Here is an 18,160-nt window from a genome sequence, read left to right as displayed (position 1 = left end):
CTGTTGTTTAGGTATAAATAATAACAAAGGAATTCCAATCCCTTTGAGTATGATCTTTTGTCAGAGAAATATTTAGAATTCCAAGAGCCACACTGTGCTTCTGACTCTATCCTTCTTGCCTCTAAGAAAAGCCTCACATCTGCCCCTTTGTTCACTATGCTCTTTGCCTCCTCCAGATTGCTTGTGTCAAAGGTTTATTCTGAGGATGGCTTGGAGTAATAATAATTAGTACTCAGCAGCCATGAGTTCTTAAAATATAGTCTCATTAATTCTGACAGCAAGGTAAGTACCGTTATCTTCATTAGAGAAAATGCGAGCAGAGCTGTGCGGCTGAAGGTCACCCAGTCAGGGCTTGGGCGACAGAAGCGGCTCAGGGCTGTGTGGTGTGGTCAGTGGTTCCCTCTGCGTCTCCCTCACTCCTTGTCCCCACGCCTACATGAGAGATGTGCACTTTCTTCACATCTTGTCTGCCGTGATTTGTTAGAGACAGACTCCATTACTTCTAAAATGAATGATGCTCCAAGTATGCACATTCCACTGTTGGGAAGTTTATTATTTGGACCTTTGCAAAACTTGACTTGCAGTGCACAATTCTGAATTGGCATGAAGGACTTGGCCGTGTTTTCTTTAGCTGTGCCAGTTCTATAAGACTGTTTCTTGCTCCTCTCATTGTTCTGAATTTCTAATAGCCACAGTAAGGAACATTTCTCTCCGGAAACTAAAATTAAGTGTCTTTATTTGCAAAAGAATCAATATTACTTATAAACCTTGCAACTCATTAAAGGATTTTGTTTGCTAAGAAATTTTAGTGTTTGCAAAAGCAGTATTATCTGTGCTATGTAAAGAAAAATAAGTGCGTTCTTTTGAGAGTTTGATTTTAAAAACGATTAAGAACAAAAAGGGGAGGCTGACTCTGAATAGTTAGGAGAAAATCTGTCATGACGATGGCTGTCACAATCAGTTTGTAAAATACTTGTTTGCTGGAACAAATTCAATTTAATATCTCTTAAATTTTTAATTTTGTTTTCCATTCGTCACTGCTGTTGCACTGGCCTCTGCGTTCCCATCCGTCTGCCCCTCCCTCACCTTGTTCACAATCTGGTTCTGTTTCTGCCAGTGTCCCTCCTACTTATGTGTATCAGCTGCCATAGTTCCAGTAAATACTGTCTAATTCGATTTATTCCCTGGTCCCCTTGTTGGTGCACTTTGAGAGTTATCTGCTGTGACAGCATGGGCTGATGTCCTTAGAAATTTCTAATATTCTGAGATGAGATTTTTATTATTATTTGGTGTTCGGTGTTTCAGCGCTGCATTCTTATAACTAGGTGGTTATGATCCTTGAATTTTTGCTCTGCATCGTACAGTTTCAAATCAGAGTACTTATCGTGCTGTCACATCAGGACACATGCGGCAGGAAGCAGGTGAGGTCGTGAGCAAGTTGATTACATAGAAAATCGCTGGTCACAAGTTCTAATTGTATTGTCACCGCCGACATACACTGTACACCATGCCACAGCAATTAACCTCGGCTCAACACCTGAGCTTCCCGGGCTGGAAAACGAGACAACCACAGAGGCTGATCGAGCGTTTGATGCATGTTAAATCTCCAGTGCGAGGCAAACCAACTGGCATTGAAGGAAAACAATGGATTATAAAATGAGCCAGCGAGGAAAGGAAGCATTGTGGAGAGAGCTCAAGGTGGTCCAGGATAAATGCTCACCATGGGAAAAAGGCATATATATATGCATAGATTTTTTTCAAGCCCTTGAAAAATAAATAAAACAAAACCTTTTTACCTTGCTCTATGTACATCATCACCCACTGCCCTTTCTCCTTCCTTTCAAATCCATCGTTTAAGGAAAAGTAGCTCACATTTATTCTCCTGAGATCCTAATCTCTCTCAGTCAGCCCACTGAAGTTCAGTTTCGGCCCCTACAGATCCGCTGGCAATGTCCCTACAATGACCACCATTGCCTCCTTGGTCCTGTATCTAGTGATCACTCTGTCTTCTTATATCCTCATGTCCCTGTGACACTGGAAGATCTTGATCACACTCTCCTGTGAAAACTCTCACCTGCGAGGATCTTTCCAGTTTTCCTCCCTTCTCTTTGAGCTTCTGCTTCCTTTCCTCTGGGTGCACTACTTGCGCATCCAGACACCATGGATTCCAAAATGTTGGTGGTTCCCAGCGCTTTGTCTCAGAGGATCTTCTTTCATCATTCCACACTGTTTCTGGCTTATCTCACCCTCTTCCTTGTGTTGTTACCATCTGCCTGTTCCCAAAAAAGTTCCTGTAGCTTGGATATCTTTCAAGACCTTCAGCCTAGTACATGCAGTGTTATTAAGTATCTTGACTTGGATATCAGACAATTTGAAATAACACATCCAATATGGAACTTATTGTTGTCCTTTCCTACTCTATCTATGTTCCTTTTTACCATGACAGCCAGGAATTCAAGAATCTGAACATCATTTTTCTTCTTCTAAACCTCTCATGTCAAACTGTCACCAAATCTTACAGATTCTACTTCCTTGACATCTGTCTAATACACACATCTCTCTTGCCAATCCTGCTGTTACTGCCTCAGTTAAAACCCTCGTTGTTCTATTTTGGGACAGCCTTGGAGACCGGTCTTCTTGCCTGCAGTCTCAGCCCTCCCTATTCCTTCTTCAGAAGACTCCAGGTTAACCAGTCCACAAATGTCCTGGTATCTTTCTTCTGCTTATTAAAAGTTCACTCAAAATGCTGTCCCTGCACCAGCCTCTTCAGAATCACCGTTGTTGGGGTGACGGTGCATCCCAGTTTGCCTGGGACAGTCCCACATTATGCCTGTGGTCAGGGTCGGGGGAGGAATGGAGTAGAGGGTCACAGCACTCTTTTGGCTTGAACGTGTTTATTTCTCTTTGCTAGACCAACTTTATTTATTTGCCTGCTTAACTCTTTTGCTTCCTTCAAGTCTTGGATCTTTTAGGAAGCTTACTATGGAGAGAAAAATTGGAGTTGGAGCAACTCTAGGAGCTTAAAGAATCTTGTGCTAAAATCGTGCGATGGGTCATATCATAGCCAGTGTAATGATAAAATTATCTATAATAGCAGCATAGAGCACCCTCAGTGCAGAATGCGTAATGGAGAATGGGAAAAGCTGAATTGTTACAAAACAATATTACCTTATGAGGGACAGTTAAGGAAAGTTAAGATAGGGTTGATAGTGACTTGAGGTGTTAATGTAGTTTCTGTTTTGCACAGGCATCTATTGATATTATCAAATGTAATCAGACAATAGTAATTAATATTACATGTACTAACTTGTGAATTTCAGGTAAATGATTTTGTTTCTTATTTCCTAACTTCAAAGAAATTACCAAATTCTTGTCAAAATAATAAATCTAAGCAGGACCTATATTAATTTTTTTTCAGAAAACAGTGTGAAAATAAAACTTAATTTCTTTTTAAGAAGAGAGGATTGGCCCATTATCCATTATGAAATAGACTTATTACGGGCTATAGCCGTTTTTCCAGGAGCAGCTTAAGAAATTTGACCAAAAAGAGAGGGAATTTCCATTCTATTGTATTACCAGAAATAGTGATTTTTTTCCTGAACATATAACAAAAATCTAAAAATCACACTTTATTTGGTATCGTATTTGATTAAAAATTATTTTAAAACAATTTCATAATATTCTCCTCTGATATCTTCACAACAGTGACGAGAAATAGATTGTTTTCCCATAATGTGTTGTCCTGTAAATGAGTCAGAAATGAGTGATGTCTAACCTCTCTGTTTTAATTTCTGTCTTTCATCTTTGAGCCCAATCTTTTTTTATCACTCAATTTTAATTACAGTTTAAATAATTCTCTAAAAGATACATACCGCTTCAGTAAACATTGCAACATTATCAAAGCTGACACAACGATGTAACCTTAGAATAGAGTAACCATCAGATTCTTCTGCTACTTCAATGTGCAAAATCGAATACTGACATCTGAGAAATAATATTTTCCAAAATTAACTCATATGTCAAATTCTATAACCCTAAAAATACGAATAGAGTGCCACTTTTAGTTGGTTCTTAACAAACCTCAAATGCGCCTATGAGGGAAGTCTGTTAGTTCTGAAATGGAGTGGGATGGGTCAGAAGCTGAGGTATGGTTAACGGTGTTCCTCTTTCATGTCTCTACTAAATGGGTTTGCTTTGAATAGAGTATTTGAACAGGGTACGTTATTCAAATATTGCATTTTGCTTTATTTTGTTTGGTTCCTCCTTGCCTCCTTGTTACAAAGAAAACCGCCTTAAATGAATGGCATGTAATCCCTGTAGCAGAAGGCTGGCTAATAATTACAGCTCACTGTTATTGAGTGCTTCCTGCAAGCTAAATACTGTTTTATTTGCTTTATGTGTTTTAACTCATTCTCATAACAACCAGTGAAACAAGAACTATCAGCCCCTTTTTGCAAATGGAGAAACTGAGGCAGAGTTACCTGCCTCATTGGCACAAATAGTTTGAGTGCAAGACACAGCACTAAAACCCAGGCAGGCTGACTCCTGAGCGCCTGTGCTCTGGTGTTCATCCAGGTTTCAAGAATGAGCTATGCAGTGAGGCAGACGTGGTGTGCTCTAAGGGGAAAACGACAGCACAGAGGCAGCATGCTAATGTGGTCTCTGCCGTGTAGACAGTCTTATAAAGATTACCTATAGCTTTGCTCCTTTGGGATATATGTTGTTATCTGAGTGATTGTGGATACAGAAGACCAGACAGATTAAATAACTTTCCCTAAGTCGCCCTGGGGAAGTCAGCCACAGACCCAGCACTGCCAGGAGGATCACTCCAGCATTTGTGCTTGAGTCCGCTGTGCCATGCTCTCTCTCCATGTTTGCAGCAAGGACTCAATCAGATAAGAGATAGAAACTGCTCAGAATAGTGGCTGGTTCACAGCAAACACTTGCTAAGAGGGAGATGTCATCATCATCATCATCATCATCATCATCATTATTACTTTCACTTGGAATAAGGTGGATTAGTAAATACTTAGTATGTCCTAGAACCAACGCTAGGAACAGGGGATGCATAGACGCAGAGATATAAGCTACCGTGAAGATTACACTATCGTGAAAGCTGGGGTTAAAATAAAAGCAGAATAGAGGTATAAACAGGAGGTGAGCAGACCTGAGCCTTTTATAAATAAATTACCCACCTCAGTCAAGTCAGACTATCAGTTCTTCACTCAATTTTAGTTATTTCTCTTTATTAATAGTCATGAAATGATCAATTGGAACATCTTGTTTAAAAAATTTATTTTGAAAATATTTTGGATATGCAGTGAAGTTGCAAAGATAGTACAAAGAGTTCCCATGTGCCCTTCACCCAGCTTCCCCTAACGTGAACAGTTTACACAGCCATGGCGCGTTTATCCAAACTAAGAAGTCGACATTGGTACGATACTATTAAAACTAAACTACAGACTTTATTTAGATTTTTCCACTAAAGCCCTTTTTCTATTCCAGGATACTACATGGCTTTTAGCAGCAACTATTTTGGCCAGAAAATCATAGAGAACAAAAACTATATCTTTATAACTCATTTCAATTTAATTCAACTACTTAGAGATACTTGGGCAGTGTGTATTGATGATTTATATGAAAATCAATATCCATCCAGAGCCTGCCATGTTTAAGGCATTGTGTCACATCTATGGGATACAGTAGGAGGAAATTATTCAATGCCGTACTCTCGCTGGAATTAGAATGCATGCCAGGAGAAACAGTTATAGATACTTTGAGAATTCAAAGTGGGAGAGGGGCTTCAAAGAAGAAAATAATGAAAGAACATGAGATAAAACTAAGTTTTGAGCCCCAGCCGCTGAGAAGCATCTCTACATTCTGTTTGAAAGGCTCCTTTTTCTCTAGGAGTGGATCCGACCTCCCTGCACCAGATGAAGCTTCAGAGGCCAATGAGTATGTTAACAGATGTAAAACACTTCTTATCAAGTGGAGGAAATGTTAACGAGAAAAATGATGAAGGAGTTACTCTGGTAAGTTAATATACCTGACTCAGAAATGTTGCTTAAATAGAGATTTTAAGTTGATTTCTAAACCATAGAATTGGATATAGTTAACTTTTAAATAATGTCTTTTTTTCCTGATAGCAAAAGTAATACATATTCATTGTAGAAATTTTGGAAAACGCATAAATATGCAAAGAGGAAAATGCAAATCACTTATGCCACCACCCAGAGCAAACAATGTTTATATGTTGATATATATTCTTCAAGCCTTCCTTCTATGTATGTTTTTCCTACAGATTTAGAATATTTTTTATGCACTCCTTTGTCAATGTGATTTTTGAGATGGAACTTATAGGAGAATGTTTTCATTTTAATTTTAAGCAAAACAAACTGTGACTTACTCTGGTGAATGAATTTCTAAATTCAAATGAACTCCTGTTATTACTTTTTTTATCACTATCAGGCACAGCTTCAGTAAATTAAAAACAGAACAGTTAAATTTGGATTAATTTTAATGTAAGCATAATGTCTAATCATCAAAATAATAACATTGGCCCTATCGAGCCACAAAATTTACCTGGACTGGGCATGCTCAAGTTAAAATTAATCATGTGGACATAAATGTATTAAGATTCAGGGGAAAACAAAACAGAGAGTAAACTGGGGCAGCAGAAGAGAATGTGAAGCCCTGAAGCGCGGCACGCATAGAAGGGGTTGGAACCCGTGATTCAGTCTCTTCCATGGAGAAGATCCAGCGTGAGGCTGAACACAGTAGATGGGGAAAGTGATTGAACTAATGGATAGGAGTTTTGTGAGATCTGACAAATTTTTAGATTTATTAAACATGGATTAAGTGCCTTGAGACATCTAGATGGAATTCTCTTCCTAGATATTGCTTTTGGCCTTTGGGATATAAGTTTCAGAAGACTATCAAAATGTAGCTCCAAGCTATAAGAAAAGAAAACAAAGCATGTTTAGAGTTCATGAAAAATAACACATTCAAATGGTAAAACATTCTAATTAAGTTATTGAGGAAATAGTTATTGACCATATCCTGTGAACAAAATAATAATGAACAATACCACAAAAGTCCTTTTTTTATGGGCTCCCATTTCACTGGGGAAGACATGTAATATACAATATAAATGAGCTAAATATATAGCATGTTAATAATGATAAATGCAAAGGAGAAAATAATAAAGCAAGACAGGGACATGCTGGGTGTTTTGTTGACATTTTGGATACGTAGACAGGTAAGATCTCACTGACAAGGAGGGGTTTGAGTAATGACCTGAAAGAAGTCTGCACACACTGCAGGTGTGAAGGAGGAGCATTCCAGGCTGAACAGTGATAGGTGCAAAGGCCCTGAGGCAGGAGCAGGTGTAGTGTGATTGAGAAATAGCAAAGATGCCCGTGTGGCTGAGGTGAAGAAAGAAGAGGAGAGAGGTAACTGCTATCAGATCACACAGGGTCCTGTGGGCTTGTGTGAGGACTGTGGCAGTTACTCTGAGTGAGGTGGGAAGACATTGGAAAGTTCTGAAGAGAGGACACGATCCTGCTTCCCCTCTAAAAGACTCCCTCTGACTGCTGTGTTATGGATGAACAGTAAGAGGGTGAGACTGAAGCTGAGAGGCCAGTTGGGAGGTTTCTCCTGTAATCCAGGCAAGCTGTGGTGCGGCTCAGAAGAAGGTGCTAGAAGTTGAGTTGGTGAGAAGCGGCTAATTTCAGTACAAACGATCCATTCAGTTTTCCTGATGGAAATGTGCTGTGAGAGAAAGAAAAGACTTCAGAATGACTCCAAGTATATTTCCCTTGAACAACTGGAGTGGTGGAGTTGGCATCCAGTGAGACAGAGAAAGCTGAGGACACAACGAGCTTAGAGCAGGGAAGGCCAGTGTCAGTTCTGGAAATGTCGAGTTAGAAGTGCCTCTTCGCCATCTACATGGAGATGTTGAGTTTGTGGTTGGATATTGGAGTCTGGAATTCAGGAGATGTCTAGACTGAAGAGAGAATTTTGGGAACATAGGCGTATACGTGATATTGGAAGCCTTGTCCCTGGATGAAATTGATTTTGATACAGAAGGAAAGAGGATTTGGGATTAGCCATGGAGCCTAGGAAAAGAGGAAGATCCAGAAACGAGATGGGAGGGAGGAACTCTCGAGGTAGAAGGAAAACCAAGAAAATGAGATGTCCCCAGAGCCAAGTGAAAGAAGTGTGACAGTGAGGAGGAAATGATCAGCTATCAGATACTGCTGAGACTTCAAGTAAATGGAGACAACAGTTGGCTCTGGGACCAAGGTGGGGGTCGTTGGTCTTCTTGTCTAGGGCAGTCTCAGTGGGGTAGTGGGGTAAAAATCCAGATTGCAGTGATCTATTTAATTAACAGTTCATTTAACGTACGTAATGCAAATAATGCCTAACACATAGTAGAAACCCAATAGAGTCTTTGTTTCTTTGTTTGGCAGAAGATATTACAACTTTATATTTTTTTAAAAATCACTGTTAAATAAAAACAGCATACATATGTCAATCACTGCTAAATAAAGGGACCTACATACTTCAGAAGAGAAGCTATGGAGAGAATCAATACAAAGCAATAAATTGCTATCATTTTCAGCCATCTTCAATTTTGCATTCCTTGTGACATTTTTTTACTGAATAGAGAACATAAATATTGCAAATAATTGTTCTATAATGCCTAAATCTTGTGGTGATCATCTTTGAGCTTTTTACAAGGAAAGTAGCAGTGAACGGGAGGCCAGGAAGTCATCCCTTGAAGATTACAGTGTTCAGCAAGTGGCTGTTCAGTTTGATTCTCATGTCTGCATTGGTTAGTCTATTATGTTAATGACTGCCATCCCTGGAGTTGTCTTTCTGTAAGGTGCGTGTCTATTGTGCATTCCTGTCAATTGTTGTGATAACAATGAGACACTTTTGTCCACAGACGGATTTCTGTATCCTCAGTTGGAATGTCATTCGTTATTCAAAATTGGGCGTAATTTCCCACACTGTTAAATTGTGTGTGCAAAAGAGCTGAAACTATCAACAAAAAGCTCAATGGGAATAAACTTCTAGTAAGATGGTTTTTATGTTGCTTTTTCTTCCTTTTTTAGAATATGCAATCAAATAACCAAATATAGCTCTTTTAAAAAGATTACTTAGTTTACATTAATATTCTTCTTAAATGAAAAGAAAAGCCTCAGAAAAAGATACAATTCCAATAAAAGTCATGTTACAGAGCATATGAAAATGAGTTCCTAAGTTTGAGTGTATAAAAAAACTACTCTTTGGGGCCGGCCCTGTTGCTTAGCGGTTAAGTGCACTCGCTCGGCTACTGGCGGCCCGGGTTCGGATCCCGGGCGCGCACGGATGCACCGTTTCTCCAGCCATGCTGAGGCCACGTCCCACATACAGCAACTAGAAGGATGTGCAACTATGACATACAACTATCTACTGGGGCTTTGGGGGAAAAATAAATAAATAAAATTATTAAAAAAAAAAACTACTGTTTAAAAATACTACTGTTATAACTAGCATATATATTCTGAAGACCCTGGTTCTTTACTGTTTTGGCACAGGATTGGATACATCACATCTGGCCTTGAGAGATAATTGGAAAAGAATTATTCATGAGATGCAAATATCAAGCAATTTTATTTTTGTCTCCCTTTTGTATTTCACTAGTACTGGTTCATTCCTTACTTCTAGATGAAGACTTAGCCAGTGCCATCAGTTTTCTGGTCATTTTTATGGAGTAACGCTTTTATGGTTACATTATGTCACAACACATGGCCTGAATTTAGAGATTAGATTGTCTGGACCCATATAAAAATTCATACTCCCAACTTGTGTGAAGTCGGGGCTCACTATCTTTTTATGCTTTACTCCCCTTTAGCCATCTGATGTAGTCATGGATTCCTTGTCAGAATAATGTTTTTAATGTAATAAAAAATGGTGCCTAGAATTACAAGTAAAGCCAATTATGTTGAAACATAGTAATCATAATATTAAAATTAAATTTGTGATATGTAATTCATGTTCTTCTTTATTAATGCACTATGTAACAGATCTAATAATTACTGTGATTTTAGAGTAGAGTTGAACATGGGTAATATTCTGAGCTATCTGCTACAACAGCAACATGATATGAAAATATTATGATTTCTTTAATATCACAAGTGTGCTGCCTATGTCATTACTGAAGAATTTGCTAAAGTTCAGTTAGGGGGTAGAAAAAAATAAAACTAACCATTTTCACACTCAAGTTTGCAAACCCTGTGAATTCTATCCACATATCCTGTGGGGGCCAGTGGGCCCAGGTGGTAAGGATCCCAATTTCAGTTAAATCATGAACCTGCTCCCAGCGTAGTGCTGTGTCAGATTAGGAAGTCCACGGAAGGGAGGGTGGCCTGGTCAACCATTTCCACTCCTGGATGTTGCTGAAGTTGAAGGAGAGGAAGAGAGGAGCAGACAGAGGGGCAAGAGGAGACGCAATGAGAGCAGGAAGGTTTTGACTTGACCGCGTGATGATATCATGCTCTCTGGGCAGGAAATTGACTCCTTCTCTCGCAAGGATGTGGGAGTTCTTGCGATACCGCCGCTCACCCCGTCATGGGAATCTCTAGGCTGCACCAGGTCTGGGTGGATGCAATTCTTCCCATGTCCTTGACACCTGCCTCAGCTCTGGGGAATCTGACGGTACCCCCGCCTCTCTCTGCTGGCCGTGCTTGCTCTTGCAGGCGTCCCTCTGATAGAGAACCAAGAATGAACACAGCTTGTCCACGGAAAATCTTCCATATATTCTTTTTCTCCTGCAGACTCATCAGTGTGCAGGTGGATCCCATTGTATCAACAACTCCCCTTCATTGCACACCAAAGCAAGGAGGAGCCCGTCTCTTGCCCTTCACTTTCACTAAGCAGGAATCAAAACCAGTCACTGTATCTCCACCAAACTGCCAAGGACATGTAACTTCTCTCAATGGTCTAGGAGGCCAGTCTCTCTCGACTTGAAATCAGGAAGGGACTCAGGTCCGTCCCTCCACCGTGGGAGGGGAAACTGGACTCTCCTAACACCTTGGCAGTTCTCTTCAAAAATCGTCCATTTTCATTCTCATTTTATCTCCAGTTTCAACCTATTATGCTCTCAGTCTTGAGGTAGAGGGCAAAAGTCATCTAAGCAGTTTTTGGACAAATATTTTCAAATTTACATACATGGTCTTGTTTTGAGATGTGATGTATATCTATATATAATTTTCACACTTGAGTCAAAACTGATAGGAAGGGCCGGCCCCGTGGCTTAGCGGTTAAGTGCAAGCGCTCCGCTGCTGGCGGCCCGTATTCGGATCCCGGGCGCTCACCAACGCGCCGCTTCTCCGGCCATGCTGAGGCGGCGTCCCACATACAACAACCAGAAGGATGTGCAGCTATGACATACAACTATCTACTGGGGCTTTGGGGGGGAAAAAAACTGATAGGAAAAATCCTCTATTAGCATTCAGATACAAATATAGATCAAGGAAAATGTGAAATTAGTGGTTAAAAATCTGCGCCAATCCTCCTAGGTATTTGAATGGCTGTTTCTCGAGATTGATTTTCGTTTACTGCTAACACAGTTTTCATCAAAATATGGCATTAGCCTCACAGTGATCATCCAGCTTTAGACTGGCAGGGTCACAGACCTTAAACAAGAGCAGATCCAATGGGGATGTATTTTAAATTTTACACCCAGATTTTTTTAAAAAAATGAGATGCACAGATACAAGGGTGAGTAACAGACTTAATAATTAGCACCTATTTTCCACGTTATGCAAAAGAAAAGACTTAAGCCTGGGTGGCAAAGATCCTTCCAATATAAAAATGAGGAGAAAAGACAAAGGGAAATATTGATATCATTGACTACAACAGAAATCAAAATGAACATTTATGCTTCAAACAATGAGCAAAATTAAGAGGCAGATAATAAACCAGAAGTAATATTTCCAAAAGGTATTTCAAAGTGCTAATATCTTTAAAATATGCAGAGTTTGTAGAAATTAATAAAAAAGATGACCATCTCTCAATACAAAATTAAATAGTAATGAGAATCAATTCACAAAAGAAAAAATACAATTAGCCTATAAATATATGAAAGGAAGCCCATTGTTGGGAATTAAATACATTCAAATTATTTGCAATCATTTTAGAAATAAATAATAGGGAGGACCAGACAAGCTAAGGGTCTACAAGAATGAGTTCTCTCGTACACTGGATGGAGTGTAAATGGATACAAACATTCTGGAACTCAGTGCTGCAGTATGCATGAATAATTTGGAAAAATGTTCATTATTTTAGAATCAGAATTCCATTTCTAAGAATGTATCAGAAGGAGATAATCAGAGAGGCACATACAGTGATTATCAACAAAAAGTTTCTCTTTAATATCAAAAAATGGAAAATTCATAAATACCCAATAATTAGGAATTGCTCATGTCAATTATGATGCTCCATATGATGGTATACTATGGTTTCCTGGAAAACGATGGTGCAGAAGAACAACACGGTGGTAAAGCAGTTGGACAGACCTCAGTGCTCATCCTGGGCTCCCTCACTTCCTGGGTCTGATTTTTACTGGTTTCCTAAACTTTCTGAGTCATAATTTTCTCTTCTTTTAAATTAGGGTAATAGTAGATCCCACAGTGTAGGACAAGCAGGTCCAACAAGACCATGCATGTAATTCGCTGAACCTATTGTCTAGTTAGTACACAGCGAGCCCTCAAAATTAGCCGTTATATAATCGAAGCTCATTACAGCATGGAAAATATTCAATATATTTAGGCAAAATAAGTTTTAAATTAATAATGACATAATAATTCTTTTTTTATGAAGTGAGTAGCATATAATGCATAAAGTGAAAATAAATCCCCCTGTTCTCTGTCTTCACCCGGGCCTGTGGTACTGCTTGAGTGAGGAGGTGGTGGTCTTAGAGAGGATCTCGCTAGAACAAGCCTCAGACTTCTACCTGGAGTCTGAGACTCTCTTGTGTTTTCATATCTGAAAAATGCCAGGACCTCGTGATGCTTTTGCAAAGTATGCGAGAAGGCGATAAGCCAAGCTTAATGAACACCGCTCTGCCTACCTGGGTGGTGTGCCAAGGGAAAGCTGAAGCAAGTGTGTAAATAGTGTGCATCTTCTAGAGATGAACATTTTAATACATGATTAGTATTTGAAGGAGGGGGAGGCTTACAGGAAGAATAAAAATTGTATTTTAAAACATAAATTTATGGGATGAATGCAGGGTTTGTTAGGAGCATTAATATTGCAGTATCATCCTAGCCTGGCCAACTCGGATGTCCACTTTCCTTTGCTATTTCAAAATGTCAGCACTGGCGAGAGCAGAAGTGGCTTCAGACCACAATGACCGTGCTTCCCTGGACCAGCTCCTAAATTATCTAATCTACAGCTTTTCCAGCTGCAAAATCAGGACCATGGTAACTGTACCAAAGGTTGTACAGAATAAACAAAATACTTTATAACTGTTATGCATAGTGTTTGTGAAACCACTCTAATGTCTCGTCCTGCGTTGTAACTAGATAGGTGATTTCCAAAGTGTGATCATTTTCCACAAAAACTCTGCTTTAAAGTATGCTACTAGCTCTATACAGAAACAACTACCACCTCTGTGTTTCTCGGAAGACCTCATCAAATAGCAGGAGAGGAGAATTCTGAGACACCATAATGGTAAATACTCACATTTTGGCACCTGATATCTTCCAGCCATAGTCAGGACAAGGTAGAAGTATAAATTCCATTTCAGAAAATAGACTTTTTATTTTTTTAACTCTAAGGCTAACTTTAGTGATGAGAAACTGTACTCCATGGGGTCTAGTGACTTGCTTATGGATTCAGAATTCGACTGCCGATAGAATGAAGGTATCTAAGCTCCTGATATGTTGTTGTGATGATTTTAACAAAATCTAATATTTTGTGATGATGTGGAAGTACTCAAAGGCAGGGTCTTGTTTTTGTTTTGAAATTAGATTAAATTTGCCTGCCTCCATAGATACCACTGGTAATTCATATTTGGATAGCTTTACTACTACGTGAGCCAAGACTGTTTTCCTTCTAGTCTTTACCTTGGGAACAGGGCATGAGATGACTGACTGGGGGTTGGGCTAAGTTCTAAATGGTGGAACCGGATTTTTGCTGCATGGAAAGCAAATCTACTCGTAAAGAGGCTGATCCTGTGAAGTTGACATCATTAGTGTCAGACGCTAATCAGCTGATGGACCCATTCTTACTGTAGTTTTATACTAAAAGTGGAAATCTTCTGAGATCCAGATGTTAGTGCATATGGCACAGAATAACCTGCCAATCATTGACTGATTATTCAATAGTTGAATAAATTTAGAAGCAGGTGAAAGATTAGTTCTCTAGGAGAACAAGCATATAAAATTACATTTCTCTAAAATACTTGTGGATATATTATTCTTGGGAAAGTTCACTAGAATATTAATTAGATGAATTCTGTATGTAACAAAGTATGAGAAGATTGGTATGAAACTTAATCTCTTAACGTTTTTGCCTTAAGTTAGATGAATATATTTGTTGTTCTAGTGTAGTTGAAAGTACAAGTAATAAACATATAAGTATTACTGTAGATTGAAGATGTAATTAAGTCCAGAGGTAGGAAAGCAAATATTTTTGCTTAATTTTATCTATATATATATATATTTAATAAGCCTTTTGACTTTAATTTTGTCTTTGTAATAAAAATGGAAAGGAAGAGAGCTACCAAATTCCAAGCTACAAACCCTAGAAGTCATGTTTTACTACTTTTAAATTAGTTTTTCTTTTTCCTTTCCTTATAGTTTCCTCTTCTTAATTATTATGATTACAAAATCAATCATGTAGTTACTTAATAAACTAATTTAAATTGAATGTGCTGATAGTTTACTTAAAAATAAACGCTGCTGCCTTAGAAACAGGAATTCCCCCATCTGAAAAATCTGAAAAACTCTCCAAATTCTGATCGCATCATTGTCGTTCCTGAGGCCTCATTTCTAGACCTCAGGTTGCATTAGGAAACTAAACTGAGAGAATGTTAAATGATGGCTATGTAATCATGTGAGAGCCCGTCAGGATTAATTAATCTTTCCTAGTGTTCCTGACCCTTTTCCATGTGTATAAGCATCACAGTGGTCATATTTCCTGTTGTCATTTATATCTCTGAGTCCCCCTCCTATAACACCAAATGCAGTGCTGGGATTTTAGAGCTGGTCAGAACATATTTGAGTTTGGGTCAAGAAGTGGTAAAATATTGAATTATTATATTTTGTATTTTAAAGTATTCAGATTATAGTAGAAAGGGAGACTAGAGAGGGAAATAGAAATTGCATGAAAGAGTGCACGTTCTCAGAGTCAGAAGGAAAACAGTGAAAAATTAATCCATAAGCCTTTTTTCAAAGAATGATGGCATCCACTTGTACCAAATAAATAAAATTACATATATGTTTTTTTTTTAAAGGTCTCTCTATTTTAGATCTAATACTTTGTTAAATAGCTCTCTTTAAACCACTGAATAAACTGTATTGATATCACTGCTCTTTTTAAGTTAAATAACAAAATATTTCTTCATTGCAGTTACACATGGCATGTGCAAGTGGCTACAAGGAGGTGGTATCTCTTCTGCTGGAACATGGCGGAGACCTCAATACAGTAGATAATCAGCACTGGACCCCACTCCATTTGGCAGCAAAATATGGCCAGGTAAAATGATTTCTTGAGTTATTTTTAAAAAATCATTTTATAATCAATGCATCATTTCATATTTAATTTTGTTTTTATTTAAAATCATGTACTAATCATTATGTAATTTGACTTTTAATGACATCATCTTACTAAACAAATATTTTGATGGTTGAAAAAAACATTTACTTTTAGAAGGATACACAAAACACATTCCTCAGGACTCTGTATATTATAGTCAAAATCATTGGATAAATAATCAAAACGTAAACATTCTTTATAGAATGGACTTAATGCTATTTTCTTAATATTAGATAGTCTTTATAACCTACAATTACTTGAGTCTATAATAATTCTGTTTGATTTCTACAGTTAGTAGATATAAAGCAGAATAATATTTTATATTTTATTTTTCTCTACAAATTACATTTCATTTTAATGAATGAAGGGTATGTAGCAGAGTTCCTTCTCTGAATTGATTTTTGGCTATAGCTAATACATCTTGAGTTACTATTGCACAAATTAATTTCTTACTAGGTAGCATTATATTATGAAGAAGAAGCAAACTCAAACTTATTTTTAAATTATTTGTATGAGTGAATGTGATTAATATTCATAGTAATTAATTAATATTAAAATTAATTTATAAAAATATGTATAATATTTTGTGTCAGAGAAGTCTTAGTAGTAATAGTATGAAAAATAACTCAGTTTTACGTATATACGGAGATTGCAGCTAAACTTGTTGATTTCCAAACATTAGTTTAGGGTAACAATCACACTCATTGAATTTATGGTAAGTTAAATTTCTTAGATCCTAACTGGTATGCAAAATATCTGTCATAAAATTTGAGTAGTGTAATTGTTGAAAGAATTGAAAGCGTTTGCATTTCAAACATTTTTTAAAAAGCACGTTGCTTGAGGAAGGTCTTTCACACTAATAAAACATTGTTTGCTTTGAGAATATTTCCTATAGAAAAAGATTCATTCAATAATTATTTTTAACAGGCTATTAACAACCCCCAAACTGTGCTTTTAGCAAGTGAGTGTACCAGTAAACAAATGGATGGGTTAAGGGGACGAGGCTGCAGGTAGCTGAAGTCATTGGCCTGAGGTGTCCAGGGTCCACAGGTCCCACTAGACTACTGAAGTATTGGGGGATCAATACATCAGTACTCCATCAGTACATCAGTACTCCATTTCTACCACAGCAGCATACTGGGATACACTGGGTGAAAAGTTTTTTCATGGGTGAAAAATGGAAAAGAGAACATACAAGCAAGTACTGTTGCCTAGAACACAACCTGTTTGCCTGTGCTGAAGAAATGGTAATCGGTGAATTATCAAAATGTGCCCATTATTGTCAGAGATTGCTTCTGGAAGGAGCTAAATCTGGAAGTGAGTGATAGCTTGGTAAAATATAACAGAACACTAACCTAACTTGAATGGATTGAGGCTTTCATTTTACCCAATTTTTCACTTTTCCAGATTGGACTTTTAGATTTGGGATCAGATATCATTTCAAAGAGTAACAAATTGGTTCCCTTTAACGATTTTTATAACATAATGAACTCTAGGAGAATAGGACTAGATTTAACAATGTTTTTTTAAAGATATACCTTGGACTAAATATGTCACTATTTCTGTTGTTAGATGTTTTAGTGATTGTTATCAGAACCTAGTATGTGGTTTTAGTTTTATTTGGTTGCAGGTCAAATGAAATATTTGGTACGAGTTGGTGTATTTTATTTGTTATTGAATTTTTCAGTTCTATGATTTACATTTCGTTCTTTCTTATAACTTCTGTGTCTTTGATGAGATTTTCCATGTTTCATTTGTTTCAAGAGAATTTGTAATTACTTGTTGAAGCATTCTTATGATGGCTGCTTTAAAATCATCATTAGATAATTCCAGCATGATTCATCTTGCTGTTGATGTCGTTACTCGTCTTTTCTCATTCAAATGATGATTTCTTGATCTTGGTATGATGAGTGATTTTTAATCCTATCTTGGATATTTTGGCTATTATGCTAGAAGGATCTTGGTCCTATACAAATCTTGTGTTTTAGCAGGCAGTCACCCAGTTGAAGTTTAGCAGGCAGGCCCTTGTCTACTTGAGTGGGCTGTGGTTCCAATAACAGTTTAATTTTCAGACCCTTTGAGGTATTATTTTGGTCTGCTTGATTCATCTGGTGCCACTGGGGTTCCCACTGGTTCCTTCTGGTGCCCCCAGAGGGGTGGAAAGTGTTTCCCTAAGCCAGGCTATCCCAAGTCTCTGGGTGGATCAGGGGATTCTCCACAGGGACAAAAAGACTTCCAGGGCTGGGGGCGTATGGGGGTTTGCTCTCTCTTGCAGGTGCCTCCTCCCAGCCATCCTCGTCTGTCGTGGGGGAGGGGAGTCAGGCTCAGTGGAAGAAAAGTGCCTGCCATG

At 38.1% G+C, this 18,160-nt stretch overlaps 1 protein-coding gene across 2 annotated transcripts in view; it reads left to right on the top strand.

Annotated features, from left to right (window-relative positions):
• The window catches only part of MYO16 (myosin XVI), a 550,785-nt gene that overhangs the window by 178,545 nt on the left and 354,080 nt on the right, over positions 1-18,160 (top strand). For both annotated transcript variants that reach the window (XM_087435860.1, XM_087435859.1), the window contains exons 6-7: positions 5,908-6,032; positions 15,625-15,750. In XM_087435860.1, the coding sequence (XP_087291986.1) occupies positions 5,908-6,032; positions 15,625-15,750 (251 nt within the window). The remainder of the gene's footprint in view (positions 1-5,907; positions 6,033-15,624; positions 15,751-18,160) is intronic.

The sequence above is a fragment of the Ceratotherium simum genome, chromosome 10 (genome assembly GCF_057802395.1).
Source record: "Ceratotherium simum simum isolate JZ-2026a chromosome 10, ASM5780239v1, whole genome shotgun sequence".
NCBI classification, from domain to species: Eukaryota; Metazoa; Chordata; class Mammalia; order Perissodactyla; family Rhinocerotidae; genus Ceratotherium; species Ceratotherium simum.
This window is presented reverse-complemented; position numbering and strand designations above follow the sequence as displayed.